The 17,927-nt window shown below is 46.0% G+C and overlaps 1 protein-coding gene across 4 annotated transcripts in view; it reads right to left on the reverse strand.

Annotated features, from left to right (window-relative positions):
- The window catches only part of larp4ab (La ribonucleoprotein 4Ab), a 30,841-nt gene extending 13,378 nt beyond the window's left edge, over positions 1 to 17,463 (reverse strand). For 2 of the 4 annotated variants that reach the window (XM_084445224.1, XM_084445223.1), the window contains exons 1-11: positions 17,094 to 17,463; positions 14,521 to 14,662; positions 14,044 to 14,202; positions 13,627 to 13,717; positions 12,496 to 12,632; positions 7,665 to 7,768; positions 6,955 to 7,065; positions 6,505 to 6,558; positions 4,813 to 5,028; positions 1,064 to 1,167; positions 864 to 905 (exon numbers count right to left, since the gene is read on the reverse strand). In XM_084445224.1, the coding sequence (XP_084301350.1) occupies positions 864 to 905; positions 1,064 to 1,167; positions 4,813 to 5,028; positions 6,505 to 6,558; positions 6,955 to 7,065; positions 7,665 to 7,768; positions 12,496 to 12,632; positions 13,627 to 13,717; positions 14,044 to 14,202; positions 14,521 to 14,662; positions 17,094 to 17,204 (1,271 nt within the window). In that variant the 5' untranslated portion in view covers positions 17,205 to 17,463. Of the gene's footprint in view, positions 1 to 863; positions 906 to 1,063; positions 1,168 to 4,812; positions 5,029 to 6,504; positions 6,559 to 6,954; positions 7,066 to 7,664; positions 7,769 to 12,495; positions 12,633 to 13,626; positions 13,718 to 14,043; positions 14,203 to 14,520; positions 14,663 to 15,898; positions 16,015 to 17,093 lie in introns of those variants that run through there. The other 2 variants (XM_084445226.1, XM_084445225.1) reach the window with 2 other exon arrangements.
- Between the last annotated feature and the right edge of the window lie 464 nt (positions 17,464 to 17,927).

Here is a 17,927-nt window from a genome sequence, read left to right on the forward strand (position 1 = left end):
GAAACATCATTCAAAAACATGTTAAACTCTCGATTTCAAAGACAAGTCACCGAGGGTGTAATTGGTGTCCGTTGGTGTTCTGACATCAAATTCGCCGCAAAGTATGAATCCTGTAGGGTTTTATTGATCATTCTATGAAATCCATTGACTTGTATTGAAGCGACGTGTAGATCAATCCGCAGAGGGGATTCAGGAAGCGGAACTACTTACGGCAGCTATTGTTATTGTTTATGCTGCTAGGCTACCTAGTTTGCGGAAGTTTACACACGTATGTGCTGCGAATAAATAGTTCTATGCTAAATATTTAAAAAAGCCTTTCCAGATGAACTATAATCTTACTTTATGGCGAATTATATGTCAGAACTTCAACTAACACGTACTGTAGGTGAGTTTCTTGTTTTTGAAATCTAGAGTTTAACATGTTTTTGAATGATTTTTCAAGATGCCCATCCACATCCATTGTATGACCAAAACGGTGGTGGAGCAATTATCAACTTTCTCGAAAATGCTAGCTTTGTCAACGTTTTGATCTGAACCATTGTAAATGATCTTAAGTAACCTTAAAACTGGGCTAAACATGAATTTTCCCTTTACTACTCCTTTAATATGCTACAGCGCAGAGTACCGGAGTGTGGAATGCCTTTCCTCATCCCAGACTACACAGGCAGTTCATGGGATCAGGTGTCAATCACAGCTCCCTTTCCCATTGATCAGCGGAGGATGGGAGTTCACCAGAGCTCAGGGTACCCTGCACTGTAGCATTCCATGGATGACGCCTCATTAATATGCAGGATTACAGTGAGTGAACGAAATGTGAGAGGGAGACAGAAATGATGGTGGCAAAAACATCTGAGCGTCAATACCTGAATGCATTGATAACATTCTTTCTGGAATAGAGGGGGAGACTGTGGGACAGGGGAGGTAAGAAGCAACTAATTATCAACAGGTGAGCCAAACGGTTCACTGGCACAACTACACTGATACCAGAATGGGAGGTGAAACATGTCCACCAAACCATGTGACTGTGTTTCTGAGATGGAGAGACGGGCCCAGAGAGACCTACCGGTTCCTGTTGAAGGGCCGTCCTCCGAGGCCCAGTGAGCCGGAGCCCTTGTAGCTCCCAGCGGCGCTGAAGCTGTTCACAAAGCCACTGTTGGGGAATGGGGCCTGGATGGAAGGAGGAAGAACTCAATTACCCAGTGCTCTGCAGCGACCTCTTAACAAAATGTCATCCCCTCCATTTTGTATGAGGAGACAGGCGTGCATGAGGACACGCTGATCCAGACAGGACTACATTCAGAGAGACAAGACTACATTCAGACAGACGGATAGGACTACATCCAGACAGGACTACATTCAGACAGGACTACATCCAGACAGACAGGACTACATCCAGACAGACAGGACTACATCCAGACAGACAGGACTACATCCAGACAAACAGGACTAAATCCAGACAGACAGACAGGACTAGAGCCCGACCGATATATCGGAAGAGCCGATATATCGGCTGTTTTTAGACCTTTTTAGACTTGGCACCTGCCCACACTGCCAAAGCTACTAGTAACTGGTTTAATTACCATGGCCAGCCAACTCACCTGACCTGAAACCCATAGAGAATCTATGGGCTATTGTCAAGAGGAAGTTGAGACACCAGACTAGAGCCCGACTGATATATCGGAAGAGCCGATATATCGGCTGTTTTTAGACCTTTTTAACGACATCGGTATCGGCCGTTATGCAGCCGATATGTCCCTATTTAAAAAACATTATTACCGCCTGTATTTATTCCACTTAAACGCTGTAAAATAAAATAAAAAAGGATATTTCTACAATTATCCAGTAGAGGGAGCTCTAATGCAAGTGAACTGCAGCACTTGTGCCTCCCATATCCACAGCAAAGAGTCAAGACACGACGTGCCTGCCCTGCATTACCGACAGTGCCTTCGGTAATGAATGAAGGTTTGTATTATGTGCACTAACTTACTACACAGTTTGAACATTTATGAATACTCAGCAATGAACCTGTGAAAGTTTACGACCGCACTGCTTATCAATCCTCATTATCGAGCGAGCTATGTAACATTTGGTCAACTATTTGAGGTGGCTAGCAAACTTATTATGAAGTGGCCGTGAGGCAGGTGGAAGTTTTGCTTACCGCAAGATGTTATGAGGGGAAAATGGATCTAACGTTAGCTACATTTGCAGAGGACATCGCTGTATTCTCAAATAAATAACCAGCCGAAATAAAATGGTGACTGATTGCATCACACGTTTTGTTCTTTTAATCTGAGATAATGATATTAGTTAGCTTGTAACGTAAGCGGAGGGCTACAAAACGTGTCAGTCAAGACAAACATAGCGAGCTGTGCTCAGAGGCTCGCGTCTAACTTAAGTCTGGACGAATTTAGCTCGATATGAGCCGAGTAGGAATGATGCCTGAAAGGGCTTGTACAACCACCAGTTTGAATTGTTCGCCTACCGCCCCCCAGACCACGAGTTATGGGTATTGATTTAACCGGCCACGATAGAGATGAATGTGTCCCACTGACGGTCAATGGGGCTTGTTCTCCGTTATACTATACTCCTCATGGGTTAAAGCGGGAAAAAAATCCTGCGACGGAAAGACTGCCCGCGCGAGTGAAACCTCCTGCCCTCGGAAAGACTGCCCGCGCGAGTGAAACCTCCTGCCCTGACGGGAGGTTTCTAGGTGCCAAAAGGGCTCTTGAGCAGTGGCATTTTATGTAATAAAAAAACATACAAGAAAACTACAGTGGCCTAAATGAGGGCACTGCAATACTTAAGAACTCTCCTGCGCTCTAACCCCCCCCCACCCACACACAGACACACACAGAGCAATGGCATGCACGGAGAGGAGAGCAATAGGCCTACTGTCAGAGGCACATTGACACAAACCTAAATTAAAATAAAATTAATCGGACAAAACCAATATCAGAGCAAATGACAGGCCACATCGTGCTTGATTGCCGCTTGTCTCTCTTTAACGCACCCTTGCGGTGTATGGAACATTAAGGCTTGTCTCTCTTTAACGCACCCTCTCGGTGTATGGAACATTAAGGCTTGGCTCTGCTTTAACGCACCCTCTCGGTGTATGGAACGTTACGGCTTGGCTCTTTAACGCACCCTCTCGGTGTATGGAACATTAAGGCTTGTCTCTCTTTAACGCACCCTCTCGGTGTATGGAACATTAAGGCTCGTCTCTCTTTAACGCACCCTCTCGGTGTATGGAACATTACGGCTTGGCTCTCTTTAACGCACCCTCTCGGTGTATGGAACATTAAGGCTTGTCTCTCTTTAATGCACCCTCTCGGTGTATGGAACATTAAGGCTTGTCTCTCTTTAATGCACCCTCTCGGTGTATGGAACATTAAGGCTTGTCTCTCTTTATCGCACCCTCTCGGTGTATGGAACATTAAGGCTTGTCTCTCTTTAATGCACCCTCTCGGTGTATGGAACATTAAGGCTTGTCTCTCTTTAACGCACCCTCTCGGTGTATGGAACATTAAGGCGGCTGTTGGAACACATTGGAGCTGTAGCCTCCTGGCTGTTGACTAGAACCAGTGGTGGGCAGAGGGGACGAAGGGGATGATTTTGCTGATCTCTCTTTCTTACTCTCTCTCCTTCTCTCCCCCTCACCACCCCCAAGGTTATTATAGTTATCAAAAACTAACTAAAAACATCTCTCCTAGGTCAAAATGCTGAGAAGCTTTGTTTCCTATTTTATAATCTTCCACTGCTTGAGTGGCAGTACTAGAGACTGGAGAGGCTAACCATGGCGCCAGTGGTACAGGTCCTGGTCCATGTTAGATTGCTAAAATAGCATGTTCATTTGTGCATTTTTTGTTTTTGTTCATTCAAACAGAAATGTTCTTGTCATATATTGACACTGAATATTGTGATTAGACATTTCTATTTAAAAAAAAAAAAAATTCAGCTTGATTTGAAAATGTAGCACTTTTTTTTATATATCGGTCCAAAAATCTGATATCGGTCGGGCTCTAGACAGGACTACATCCAGACAGACAGGACTACATTCAGACAGACAGGACTACATTCAGACAGACAGACAGGACTACATTCAGACAGACAGACAGGACTACATTCAGACAGACAGAAAGGACTACATTCAGACAGACAGAAAGGACTACATTCACAGACAGGACTACATTCAGACAGACAGGACTACATTCAGACAGACAGGACTACATTCAGACAGACAGACAGGACTACATTCAGACAGACAGACAGGACTACATTCAGACAGACAGACAGGACTACATTCAGACAGACAGACAGGACTACATTCAGACAGACAGACAGGACTACATTCAGACAGACAGGACTACATTCAGACAGACAGAAAGGACTACATTCAGACAGACAGAAAGGACTACATTCAGACAGACAGAAAGGACTACATTCAGACAGACAGAAAGGACTACATTCAGACAGACAGGACTACATCCAGACAGACATTGATTAATCACCCTGACAGACCCTCAGATCTCATAATCTGACCGCTCGCTGGGCGAGCCGCAGAGACTAATCACTTGGGGGGGTAGTTACTTGGGGGGGTACCCACTACTTGGGTAGTTTAGACCCAAGTTATTAGCTCACAGCCTGAAACCCCTCTATGCGCGTAGTTTTGTCGTCATTGGGTCAGCCCTATTGGGTTGAAAGGCTCTTTTGGTAGGGTTAGGCATTCCATCCATGAGAATGATAGACCGATGCTTTAATAACCCCTGTGGGGCAGATTGTGGATTGTTAACGTGTTTAGCCAGGTCTCCTCACCAGCGGCGTCTCAAAGTAGGGTGTGGGCGTGGGGCTCCAGGCGGGGGGCACCAGCGGGTAGAGCGGGTACTGCTGCTGGGGGCTGAACACCTGCTGCATGTAGAGCGGGGAGCCGTACTGCGCCTGGCTCTGGGACGGCTGGCTGAACGCGCTCTGGGACTCAACACCGCGGTAGCCACTCTTAGCATAGAACGTACTGATGGCCTTGATACGAGCCTGGGGGGGGAGAGAGGGAGGAAGAGGAGAGAGAGAGAGGGAGGAACAGGGGAGAGAGGGAGAGGGAGGAACAGGGGAGAGAGGGAGAGGAAGGAACAGGGGAGAGAGGGAGAGGGAGGAAGGGGAGAGAGGGAGAGGGAGGAAGAGGAGAGAGAGAGGGAGGGAGGAACAGGAGAGAGAGAGGGAGAGGGAGGAACAGGGGAGAGAGGGAGAGGGAGGAACAGGGGAGAGGGAGAGGGAGGAACAGGGGAGAGAGGGAGAGGGAGGAACAGGGGAGAGAGGGAGAGGGAGGAACAGGGGAGAGAGGGAGAGGGAGGAACAGGGGAGAGAGGGAGAGGGAGGAACAGGGGAGGGAGAGAGGGAGAGGGAGGAACAGGGGAGGGAGAGAGGGAGAGGGAGGAACAGGGGAGGGAGAGAGGGAGAGGGAGGAACAGGGGAGGGAGAGAGGGAGAGGGAGGAACAGGGGAGAGAGGGAGAGGGAGGAACAGGGGAGGAACAGGGGAGGGAGAGGGAGGAACAGGAGAGAGGGAGGGAGGGAGGAACAGGGGAGAGGGAGGGAGGGAGGAACAGGGGAGAGAGGGAGGGAGGGAGGAACAGGGGAAAGAGAGCGAGAGGGAGGAACATGAGAGAGAGGGAGAGAGGGAGGAACAGGAGAGAGAGGGAGGGAGGGAGGAACAGGGGAGAGAGGGAGGGAGGGAGGAACAGGAGAGAGAGAGAGAGGGGGAGAGAGAGGGAGGAACAGGGGGATGGTAGAGGAGACAGGAAGCAGACTCATTAGTACACACACAGGTCCAGATCGCTGCGCCAGTCCCCTCAGATGAGGGCCGTGCTCCTGGTTCCCCTCAGATCTCATGACCTCATGCTCATCAGGCCAGAGAACACTGTGCTGCCAGGGGGGAGCAGAGAGGAAGGGGGGGTAGATGGAGGGAGGTGAGAGATTTAGGAGGAGGAGAGAGCCCCCCCCCCACAGCTACAGTGCACCTGGGTCCTTCCAAGCGCTCCGTGATCATCACGGGGGGGGGGGGGGGGTGACTGGGCATATAGAACCAGTCACACTTGATTCTCATTCAAAATGAACTGCGGTCTGCACTCTTGGGTTACAACTCCAGTCTCATTGATATGGCAAGCTCCACATTCAGTCAAGCACACATTACAAGGAATCATTAGCTATCTAGCAAACCATTTGCAATCTAAAAACACTTCTAAACGTGTGGTTGGCTGAAAGTGGACCTTGCCATATCAATGAGACTGGAGTAGTTATCAATCAAAGACCAGGTAGGATTTTGCTCGCTAGACCCTTACCTTACCAAACCATGGTGCATACAGGAAGTCAAGGTCACGACTCAGCCACATGCTCCAGACTCACATGCTCACTGACCTTTACTGCAGCGGACGAGACATCAGGGCTACACTGCCCTCTACAACACTCTTAAGGCCTTAGTGAGTGAGTGTGTGTGTGTTGATGAAATAACTCACCATGATGGGTTTTCCCTGAAATGTTTTCACTTCCTCTCTTAGGTATCTGTGAGCCTGAAGAGTGAAAGAGAATGATGTATTGTATTTTCATATTCACAAAGCAGAAAGTGACGTTTGAGAAAACGTAACTTTCCTTTTTAGGGTTAGGGTTATAAATGTAAACAGTCACATCATCTACAGCAAAATGTATTATTAAAATAGAGCCTGTCTTCCAGCTGAAGGACATTAAAAGCACTTTGCACCAAGTGAATTAGCCTAATTTAAGATAATTAACAGACTGGCCAACTCATTCGACACAGAAACTAACTATTAGAAAGAAGCAACTTGAACAGAGTACTAGGAGACTAACCCTAACCCTTTACTTAAGTTCACAAGACATTTGTAAAGAAACTGAAAATTCCAAAGCCATTATTTTCACTCCCTCTTTAGCTAAAGATAAAGCACATGTACCTGTTGTGCATCTGTGTCCGACTGGAACGTTATGTACCAGTTGTTGTTGTGCGCAAATTCAACACTAATCACTTTCGGACAGTTATCATTCTTGAAGAGGCCCTCCACTTCCTGGAGAGAGAGACCGACAAGATAGAATGTGTATTAAAATTAGGTAATTTAGCACACACTTTTATCCAAAACACAATGCTTTAAGTTAAGGAGTTAAGCATCTTGCTTAGGAGCACAATGGTAAGCAACGATTATCCTGGTCTTGAACCGTCAGATGCTCTCATCACTGGGATACCTGGCTAGTGCCCCCAATAGCTCATCACTGGGATACCTGGCTAGCCCCCCCAATAGGGAAACTGTCACCACTGATGTTGATCTACTGACCAAATAATTACAGAAGTACAAAAACTCCACAAATAATCCAATCCCCTTTCTCCCTGGTCATATCCCCATAACCCTAGCCCCTCCCCCTGGTCATACCCCCTCTTACCCTAGCCCCTCCCCCTGGTCATACCCCCTCTAACCCTAGCCCCTCCCCCTGGTCATATCCCCATAACCCTAGCCCCTCCCCCTGGGCATACCCCCTCTAACCCTAGCCCCTCCCCCTGGTCATAACCCCCTCTAACCCTGACCCCTCACCTGGAGGGGCGTGGTCTCAGGCACCCTAATCCCTCACCTGGAGGGGCGTGGTCTCAGGCCCCCTAACCCTGACCCCTCACCTGAACAGGCGTGGTCTCAGGCACCTCCCTCAGGATGATGATGCAGCGCTTATGGTTGGGCCGGACCTTCTCCCCCTTCTCGTCCACCTGCACCACGGCCGAGGCTGCGCCGCAACATCATCATCATCATAATAATAATAATAAATTTTATTTGTAAATGCACTTTACAGATGTGGGAACATAAGAATGTAACTTGACCCGCGGTATTCTAACAGGCGCTTTACGTCATTCCGCACCACCGCTCGCCTGCCCATAGGGGCGCAGTAATACTACTCATTGACCCATTGCTGTAGCTCATCTCGCACATTAGATGAGCCTACCGTTCTCAAACTCCTTGTTCTCTGTCTGGTTGTAATTTAATTATTACGAACAAAGCCTATCTATTTATAGTTTCTATCTCTGTAACTGTCGCCGGGTCTATATCTGTTAACTGTCGGGACAAGAAGAAGTTTAATACATTAGGCTGACAGTGTTCTCATATGGAACATGGCATCAGGACGAGTAAGACGGCTAACGGAGATGACCAGAGATGTGTTTGAAATGGTTCACTCACTCCCTCCCTATTACCATGGATGTATTGAGTGCGACTCATAGTGAACTACATGGGGAATGATTTAACAGTTTTGGGACACTACATGGAATGTAACTGCGTAAGATATTCATGACTCAAACAAGCAGACGCGCCGATCTGCTTATAGCAGGCTGTGAAGCTGCACGATAAGACCGTGATAGCAAGTTAGCTCACGACAGCAGCTTCCATAATATTAACGGTAGCTGTCGGTGGCTAAAAAGCAGATAGCTAACTTTACAACGATGATTCCTGTAGCTATTTTGATTTTGATGCTATTAGTTCAACTTCTGTTTCTCGGGCAGGAATGGAGACGAACTCGCATTAGCAGCAAAGCAGCAAGAGAAATGATCTTAACATTAGCTAACTGCTTTAGCTACTGCTAGCTTCCGTCTTCTTCACTTCTCCTTCAGTAAAACATGACACTGTTGTGTTGTGGTATTGTGGAGGGCTTAGGCAGAAGCAGGAAGAGAAACCACTTTTGCCCCATATAAGTAAAATAATGGTCTCATACGCATTTTCGATTGTAAAATTGTGTTCACTTGTTTTAGTTTGCAAACATATGCAATTTTCTTAGCATTCCCAGCTTTGTATGTAGTTTTAATGTGAAAGATACATCTTGAATGCAGTCAAGACAAATTATTTTGCCTCATAACTTTTGTCAAACCCCCTGGTTCCAGTCAATTGGATTATAGGCTACTTTCGTTTACAATGACGTTACCTTATGAACACAAATAGCTTAACCTATAGGCCTACATAAAAACAATAGCCTAAAACCATGTTTATTTACAATGTATTTTCTTTCATTGATAAATAGTTACGGTGAGGAAAACGACGCGCGGTCTCTTTAGCCCTGAGACCATCAGGCAGGCAGCTCAGTAGGTCGTTGAAGGCTATATATATTATTATGATATTATGTATAATAATACATTCGTTGAAAGTACACAGGCTGATCTACTATACGGAATTGGACCGAGGAGTGTTCTCATATGGAACTAGGCTGCACACGCCCGCCCGCGACAAGAGCTGAATTGTAGTCAGCTTTCCCCGCTGCGCGCAGGACGCGTGCGTCTCCCGCTGATCCGAGCGAGAACGCAGGCGGAATGTCGCTCCCCGTCTGAAACGGCCTTGACTCCTGGAATCCCAAGGTCTTTCATATTGAAATTCTCTTGATGGTCTGGGGATGCGAGACGTGTTAAGGGAGTGCATCAGTCGTGAGCCTTGACAGTAGGCTACCAGCCTGCGCTGCGCTCAGAACAAAGTTGGATAAATGGATGGACTTATTGGAATCCTGGAAAATGTTTATTGCGCTCTAAAATCATGAAAGAATAAATGTAAAAATGCAGCAATAGAAGTAGTCTAGATGAGATGGTGGTTTAAATGAATGGCAACACATAAATTGAGACATAAATTGAGACTGGTGATAATGCTGATAATCTACAGTAGGGCCTACCTCTGGCTGAGTTCATGGTTACAGCCATTCATCTCTTACACATGGGCCTATACAATACTTGCACAATCTACTTTGGACGTTAATCGATCCATCTATCAATCAAACTAGCGAATTCAATGGCCGGTCATGGCAAAGCACCCGCTAACGCAGGCTACCCCCCTCCCCACGATCCAGGGCTAGGAAACATCCATCCACATCCATTCATCCAGTTTATTTGAATATAAAAGCATTTGGGGGGGGGGGGGGGGGGGGGGGGTTACAATAGTCTAGTCCAGGTTCGCTGGCGAGTGACGAGCTAGTCAGATGGCGCATGCATGTGTGGACATTGTAGGCCGATTCTGTAAAACCTAAAGAATAAAAGTAGGCTACGTTCAACATTCATTGGAGTGGTCAAGTTCGATAGGCTAGTCTAATCTAAATAAAAATCTGTATTTTCAGTGTTTGCTGGTAGCGGACTGCATCGATCAATGCAATGACTCTCCATGTTTTTCAGTTTTACCCTTTTCATCAATAAAACATCATTTTTACAACCATGTCTCATTGATTGGGAAGGCATTTAGAGCTGCCGGTCTATTAGCCTACATTCGGACTCAGAGGATGACATAACTGTTTATTGAGAAACAATTGGCTATATAAAGAAATACCACAATGCATGTAGTCTAGATATATTACATTATGGTTATACACTTTATGGTAGACTGCCCTCTCGCTCGCTAAGCAGGCTACATTGTGGCTGTTTTGTTCATCGCAGAAGCCTATAGGCTACACATAAAAAAAAATTTTTTTTTAGACCTAGAAGGAATCAGAATATGTGGAAATTTAATTTTAGCCTATTTTAATACAATTCAAATTCTGCTTGGAGGGAATTATTTTCAACGGACATTATGACCTGAGCATAATTAATAATTATCTAAGTTAATATAGACCTATGAGAACGCAACGCTTTTTACGATAGGCTAGGCCTATGCGTCTTGTGATTGTACTGTAGCCTAGGCTACAACTTAAGGCTTGCCCTATTGAATTCATTTTATAGCCTACTAGGCTACTCATTATTATCGAATTATCTAGTTGATATATGAATAAAACAATAAGCCGTTTTAATGGCTATGGGCTACTAGTTGTAGCTATATGATGCGCTCTGCTCTTATACGCACGGTTGAGGCGGCAGCTCAAATACACTTCACACATATCCTCTGCTATAGCCTCTCACAGACAGCTGCACTTCATGCATTGGTAGACAGTTATGTTCTTGCTGCAGCTTGTCTTCACCATGCAAGTATTTTTTGGGGGGTATTCTTCTGTGGACACTGCGAGGGGCGCCGCAGGTGGCTGTTTGGACGCCAGAGCGCGCAGCTCTTCAGCCAACTGGAGGATGTCGCGTCTGGGGAGGCTCTGTGTCTCTCCACCATTCCCCAGCGAGTCCAAGCTCCCCCAATGAATAATACTTATTTATAATAGCCTACATAGCGCGAAACTGTGCATATAATAGGCTGTAGCCAGCGCGAAACTGCGCATTCCCTATAGCCGTTCATTGAACAGCTGGCGGCCGGTATAAATAAATAAAAACATACACGATATTTTGTTATTTGAATGATCTTGAATATATATATATATTTAAGATCATTCAAATAACAAAATATTGTGTATGTTTTTTTCATTTATAATTTAACAATAGGGGGTGCAACAGAACACAATTTTAGGGAAAGTCATTGACAGGCGGACTTCAATGTTTTATTAAAATATAGTTATGTGCAAATGAAAACCCACAATCGTCCTATGGACCTTACCCCGATTTTGGAAATCAGATTAAGGCATTCACAAGACCATTTCAATAATCGCATTATTACAATTATCGGTTGATGTCTCACTGTCAAACCTGCCGCTATGCACAAGATAGTTAATGTCCGGATATGATTGGCAATGAGTGATCTTTACTCATGGCGACTATTTCAATTTTGTATGGATCCACACCTCCGATCAAGCTTATTTTTTCTTTGTATCGTGCTGAAGCCATATAGCCTACTGCGCTCAGACTTGGCTACATTAGCTGGTGCCCCGTCTTCAAATTTACTTCCGGGGTTTACGAGTAGCCTACCAGTTGAATGCATTCCAGAAACAAAACGCAAAACCCTCACGTTCACCACATCTTTACTAACAAATATATTTACAATACTGTTATTTTGCGCATTTGACTTAACAGACACCACGTCTTGACCCGACGTCAGTTGCCGAGATAGATAGGCTACTGTAGGCCTAGATATATTATAGGTGTTCGTAATAATTAAATTACATCGAGATGGAGAAAACATGTGTTTGAGAACAAGGTAATAATAACAATTAAACGTTATTTGTATAGCCCCTTTCATAAAGATAAATTCAGCTCAAAGTGCTTTACAACAGAGCATTTAAATTAAAGAATGTGAAATTGAATGATGCTTCATTCGTAGACTATAGGAGAAAAACACTGAGCCCAGCCTGCTAAATCTACTCAAAGACGCCACCTGGCGGTGGTGCATCACTAAAACGAAATAACACCCGTCTGAAATCACACGAGATTTCCAACGGGATTTCCCTGCCAAATACCGCGAGGTGAAATGCTGCAGCATGTGACATTTCTAACTTCCCACATCTGTACATCGAATGAACAATCTCAAAGTGCTACAGATCACATACAAAGAACCTTAACAAAAACCTGTCTTAAAAGGCTTTCTTAAAAACAAAAAGCTTTCTTAGATAGGACAACAACCGTCTCTACGCTGACACATCAACGCAGGGGAGTGAAGTTCAGAGACACAAATCCATGGCTTTACCTCGTAGCACATCCAGGATGAGGTCCATGTCGGTGGTGAGAACTTTGATGTCCTCCATGCTGGCGATGGTCCAGATGGGGACAAACTGGTCACTGTCCATCTGGGACATCAGGTACAAGTCCTTACACAGGTTCTCTCTGTGCGTTGTGAGAAAGCAGGAGACACATGAACAACCAAGCCTCTACAATACTGGAACATGAACAACCAAGTGTCTACAATACTGGAACATGAACAACCAAGCCTCTACAATACTGGAACATGAACAACCAAGCGTCTACAATACTGGAACATGAACAACCAAGCGGCTACAATACTGGAACATGAACAACCAAGTGTCTACAATACTGGAACATGAACAACCAAGTGTCTACAATACTGGAACATGAACAACCAAGCGTCTACAATACTGGAACATGAACAACCAAGCCTCTACAATACTGGAACATTAACAACCAAGCCTCTACAATACTGGAACATTAACAACCAAGTGTCTACAATACTGGAACATTAACAACCAAGCGTCTACAATACTGGAACATGAACAACCAAGTGTCTACAATACTGGAACATGAACAACCAAGTGTCTATAATACTGGAACATGCAGAACCTAAGTGCTCAATATTGTACAATATACATGTAATATCACATGGTACAATACTGGATGTTTCAACAAAAAAATGAACCCAAAAGAGAACAGCTGGGGGGTGGAGGTTTGCTGCCGAGAGCCGTGTTGTGCAGTGACGGTGTGGGCGGGGCTACTGAGAGGGTTAGGGTGTGGGCGGGGCTACTGAGAGGGTGAGGGTGTGGGTGGGGCTACTGAAAGGGTGAGGGTGTGGGCGGGGCTACTGAGAGGGTGAGGGTGTGGGCGGGGCTACTGAGAGGGTGAGGGTGTGTGTGGGCAGGGCTACTGAGAGGGTGAGGGTGTGTGTGGGCGGGGCTACTGAGAGGGTGAGGGTGCGTGTGGGCGGGGCTACTGAGAGTGTGAGGGTGTGTGTAGGCAGGTCTACTGAGGGTGAGGGTGTGTGTGTGAGCGGGGCTACTGAGAGGGTGAGGGTGTGTGTGGGCGGGGCTACTGAGAGGGTGGCGGTGTGTGGGCGGGGCTACTGAGAGGGTGGAGAGAGGCAGCTCACCTGGAGAAGCAGAACTCCAGCTGTTTCTTCAGAGACTCGCGCAGGCTCTCCTCAGACAGGGGCTGCTGCTCCTGCAACAGCTCTCCCTCCACTACACACACACACACACACACACACACACACACACACACACACACACACACACACACACACACACACACACACACACACACACACACACACACACACACACACACACACACACACACACACACACACACACACACACACACACACACACACACACACACACACACACACACACACACACACACACACACACACCAGCAGATCAGTTTTGGCCTTTCTAACAGACATGAAACAGCCTTTATTTAACGCAACTCCTCAAGACTAGATCAAGACACTAGCGATGTGTCCAGGCCCTGGTGCTGGTCAGCCCCTGGTGCATAGCTGTACCTGTGGAGCCGGTCAGCGGGTCATACAGGGGGTAGGCCAGCTCGTGGCTGTCCAGCCCGTTCATCCCTCCCTCAGGGCCCACAGGGACGCTGCTGTCCAGGGGCTCAGGATACTCAGCGCTGTAGTCTTTACCCAGAGCAGGGGGGGCCTCGGAGTAGCCTGGGGGGGCAGAGCATGCAGGATCAGAGTGGGTGGGGGTGGGGCTGAGCCAGGCTGGGACACAAAACCCTGAACCCTTGTTTTCAGAGCCCCAGAGAGCAGGGTTCAGATGTTTCAGGCTTTAATTGTGAGTTCTGGCAAGTAGTACATTGGCTTGTCCTACGTTAAATGCAATTGTAAGTCGCTTTCGATAAAAGCGCCAGCTAGATGACTAATGTAATCAAGTACAAATTCTGACAGGTCAAAAACATGCGTCAAGTGAAAAATTTCTGAAGAATGTGTGTAATAGTGCAGCTAGATGTGCTCGGTCCTCCTCACCGTCGGTCACATCAGCAGCAGAGGGGACGGCCTGCAGCCAGAGGGAGCCGTCTGGCCCCCCCACTGGGGCCTGGTCCTGGGGGGCCGGGACCTCCTGCCACACTTTGGCATTGGGGTTCAGGCCTGCTCCCTTTGTGGTGACCTGCACGGTTCACAACAGTTCAGTCAGTTAAAGACAGAAAAAGTCAGGATAGGCAATGCTAAGATGGAGCTTATGTGCATGATTTTCAAATGTGTCAATAGCATCCAATGTATTCACATATAACTGTCTAGTATTATGTAGTATTGTTTATAGTATTATGTAGTATTATGTTTATAGTATTATGTAGTATTATGTTTATAGTATTATGTAGTATTATGTTTATAGTATTATGTAGTATTATGTTATCACTCCTCCCTGTTAAAAGTACTGTTGCAAACAGAGGGGCGCTAGGTTTAATTCAAATGAGACGATTCACTTGAACTTCAAACAACTCATTTCTCCTTGTGATGACAGTTAGACAACAGTGAAAAAGCACAAGAAAGCTCTCATCATGTATCTGCACTGCACCTTACTGCAGTTTGAGGGAGCCACGCCACCAGACAATATTGAATGCAGAATAAATCTATCTATTCATCTCTTTTTTCATGAGTTTGTGGTAATAAGCCTATATTACACCCATAAACAGTCTTATACGGCGGGAAAACTATTGAAGTGCTTGACTGGGGTCAATTTTTAATGTAATCACAATCAGTGGTTATTTACTTAATCCTTGTTAAAAAATTAACAAAACGAGCCTCAAGCGGCACTGCGCCATGGCCTGCTTTCCTAAGGCACAGACGTTTAAAATAGTCGAGCCTTTCAAAGAGCTTATCTGATTAGCTAGTTAGTATCAGTCACTCAAACAGGGGCAAGCGAGCACTGCCCTGAGTGGACAACTGTAGCTAGCCAAGTTACATCTAAAAATGACTGGCTCAACTCCGTCTAATTATATACAAATACTGGTAAATTATACATATTAACCCCGCCCAGAAAGTTTATTAATATTACAATACATGTTAGAATTAGGTTATCGTTGCAGACGTACGTCAAATTAGGGAACACATCATTGACTTAATCAGATTCTACAATGAGTCCAGTTGGCCACGCTTGTGACCTTGTGACCTGCCACTAGGTAGATAGACAAATGAAAATATGGAAATAGTAAAGAATCCCATACCATCCAGTCATACATCTGTCAAGACGAAAGCATTGCGTGCCAACCAATGATCGAGTAGCGTAAACAGTAGTCAATGAAATCGAGTATTGATAGGAAGGGAATGCTAACATTAGCTAGCTTGCAGAGCGCAATATCTAACCAAACTTTACACAGCATGGCTTGCATCAAGGACGACCTACCTCGACAAATAACAGCATTATGTCTTCTCCGCAAAGTCAAGTTGACTCGCTAGCCAACAGATTCAATGGATGTAGCCAGCCAATCTACAGTTATACACACTTTTTAGTAGTAAAAGTTAGACAACGAACTCAATTGATAGAAAATGGTTCGAAAGAGACAGCATGCTCCACTGAAGGAACCGTCGGGCTTTGCGAATGAGCCATTGGTTGTCGTGGTGGACTAGACTACGCCTCTCAGACAGTCACGTGTACAGACACACTTCTGTGGATCGACGCTTTTTTTCATTCACACATTTTGCCCTTGTGATTCTACGTCAAACCGCCTCCGAGTCACCATTGGTTAGAGTCTAGCGTCAATCAAAATGCTCAGGTTTTCGCTGAAATACAGCGAGCACATGGCGTGTACCTAGAAGGGCACACATGAAACCCAGGAAAAGCAATCATTTCGATAGTATCTGACCGAGTGCTACTCGACATCGGCCTTATAAAGTACTGGCTGTGTCACAGCAGGGCCTCAAAGCACCAGGGGTAGAGGTTATTTAGAAAGTTATGAAAGAGCTCAAGCATACATATCAATGCAAAACTGAAAAGGCTGTTACACAATTGTCGCTAGCTAGTTAATTTAGCTAGCCAGTCAATTAAACTAGCTAGCCAACTAAAAAGGTGCAAAACAATTCATCTGAAGGTAACTTGGCTAACGTCGAAGACAATGTAGGAGACCGCAAACTTTTTTAACTTGGCATGTCAAGTGCCTGAATTTAGTCTGCAGAGAACATTACATTGAAACTTCATTTCGTGATCGATGTAGAAATATTTCCAAGACTAGAGAGCACAGAATATTGGCGTGGAAGCAATGTGTGCAATAAGCAACTAACGTTAGCTAGCGGCCACCTGTCGTCCTCAACTCAAGCTTAGCTAGCTAACTAACGTTAGCTGGTATTTGTGATAGCTAACAATAGTCGACTAGCAACAAGCGGCCAGCTAGCTGGCTAGCTAATTAGCATAGTCATAGCACAAGTAAGCAAGATAACGTTAGGTAACCCTGTTAGCTAAGGGCATGCTGCTTAGCAAGCTATTCTAAATTGTTCTAGGGCGTAGTCTTGGCATTTATCGTATGTAGGCTAGCTAACTTAGTTGTAATCTAAGTAAGCGGCGTTAGCAGCATGAGGTTATCTGACACCAGGCCCGAACTCACCATGCCGCCTTGATCCACGGCGTTTTGTAAAAGTCGGTTTTCCTGTTCGCGGTGATCCGATCCCGGCTTGACCTCCTCCTTCTGCGGCTCCTGACCCTGCTCAGAACTCATCGGCCGCAGTCCTTCTGGGTGACTCCACTCCCCACCACTACCAGCTAGCTAGCTATCCCCCACTTTCGCCACTCCTCACCTCCCTACCGGCGTATGGCGTTAGGAGCAACAAGCTGCTGCTTGCGGTTTGATTCGTTTACAACTAGTGCTACGTAAAACAAATTACACCTTCTTCAAAATGGCAATATTAAACCAAATAATGTCAAAGTATGGTTCAGTTATTCCAACGTTTCAAAGCAGCTTGCTTTTATGGCCGTGCACCGAGACACCTTCCGAAGCGAGTGCGACACTGCCAGCAGGTTTGCCCTCCGCTGTCCCGACAGACAGCGCGACCCGTTACCGCCTCCATCTCTCCTTCCCTGGCAACAGTGCAACGCTCGCGCTGCACCGCATAGCAACGAGCGGGGTGCTCTTTCCGCATAACGACAGCGCGAGCTGGACCGCAGCTGCAGCAGAAATTGCGCCAGCAAGCCACAGCAAACGTTTAAAAGGGACACACATATTAACGTGTATTTAATGTAAACATAATATAAATGGCAAAATATTCTTCAATAAATATTTTCTTGACACTAGAAAGATAGCTGTCCGTAAATCATGCCAGTGGATTCCAGCTGTACTGTACATTGCAGTCATCCCTGATGGATTAGTCAGAACTGGAGCCACCAACAGTCACAGTGCTAGAGGAAGGAAGTCAATACAGGCTACAGTGCCACCAGCACCAGT

The sequence above is a fragment of the Borostomias antarcticus genome (genome assembly GCF_949987555.1).
Source record: "Borostomias antarcticus genome assembly, chromosome: 11".
In the NCBI taxonomy this organism is placed as follows: Eukaryota; Metazoa; Chordata; class Actinopteri; order Stomiiformes; family Stomiidae; genus Borostomias; species Borostomias antarcticus.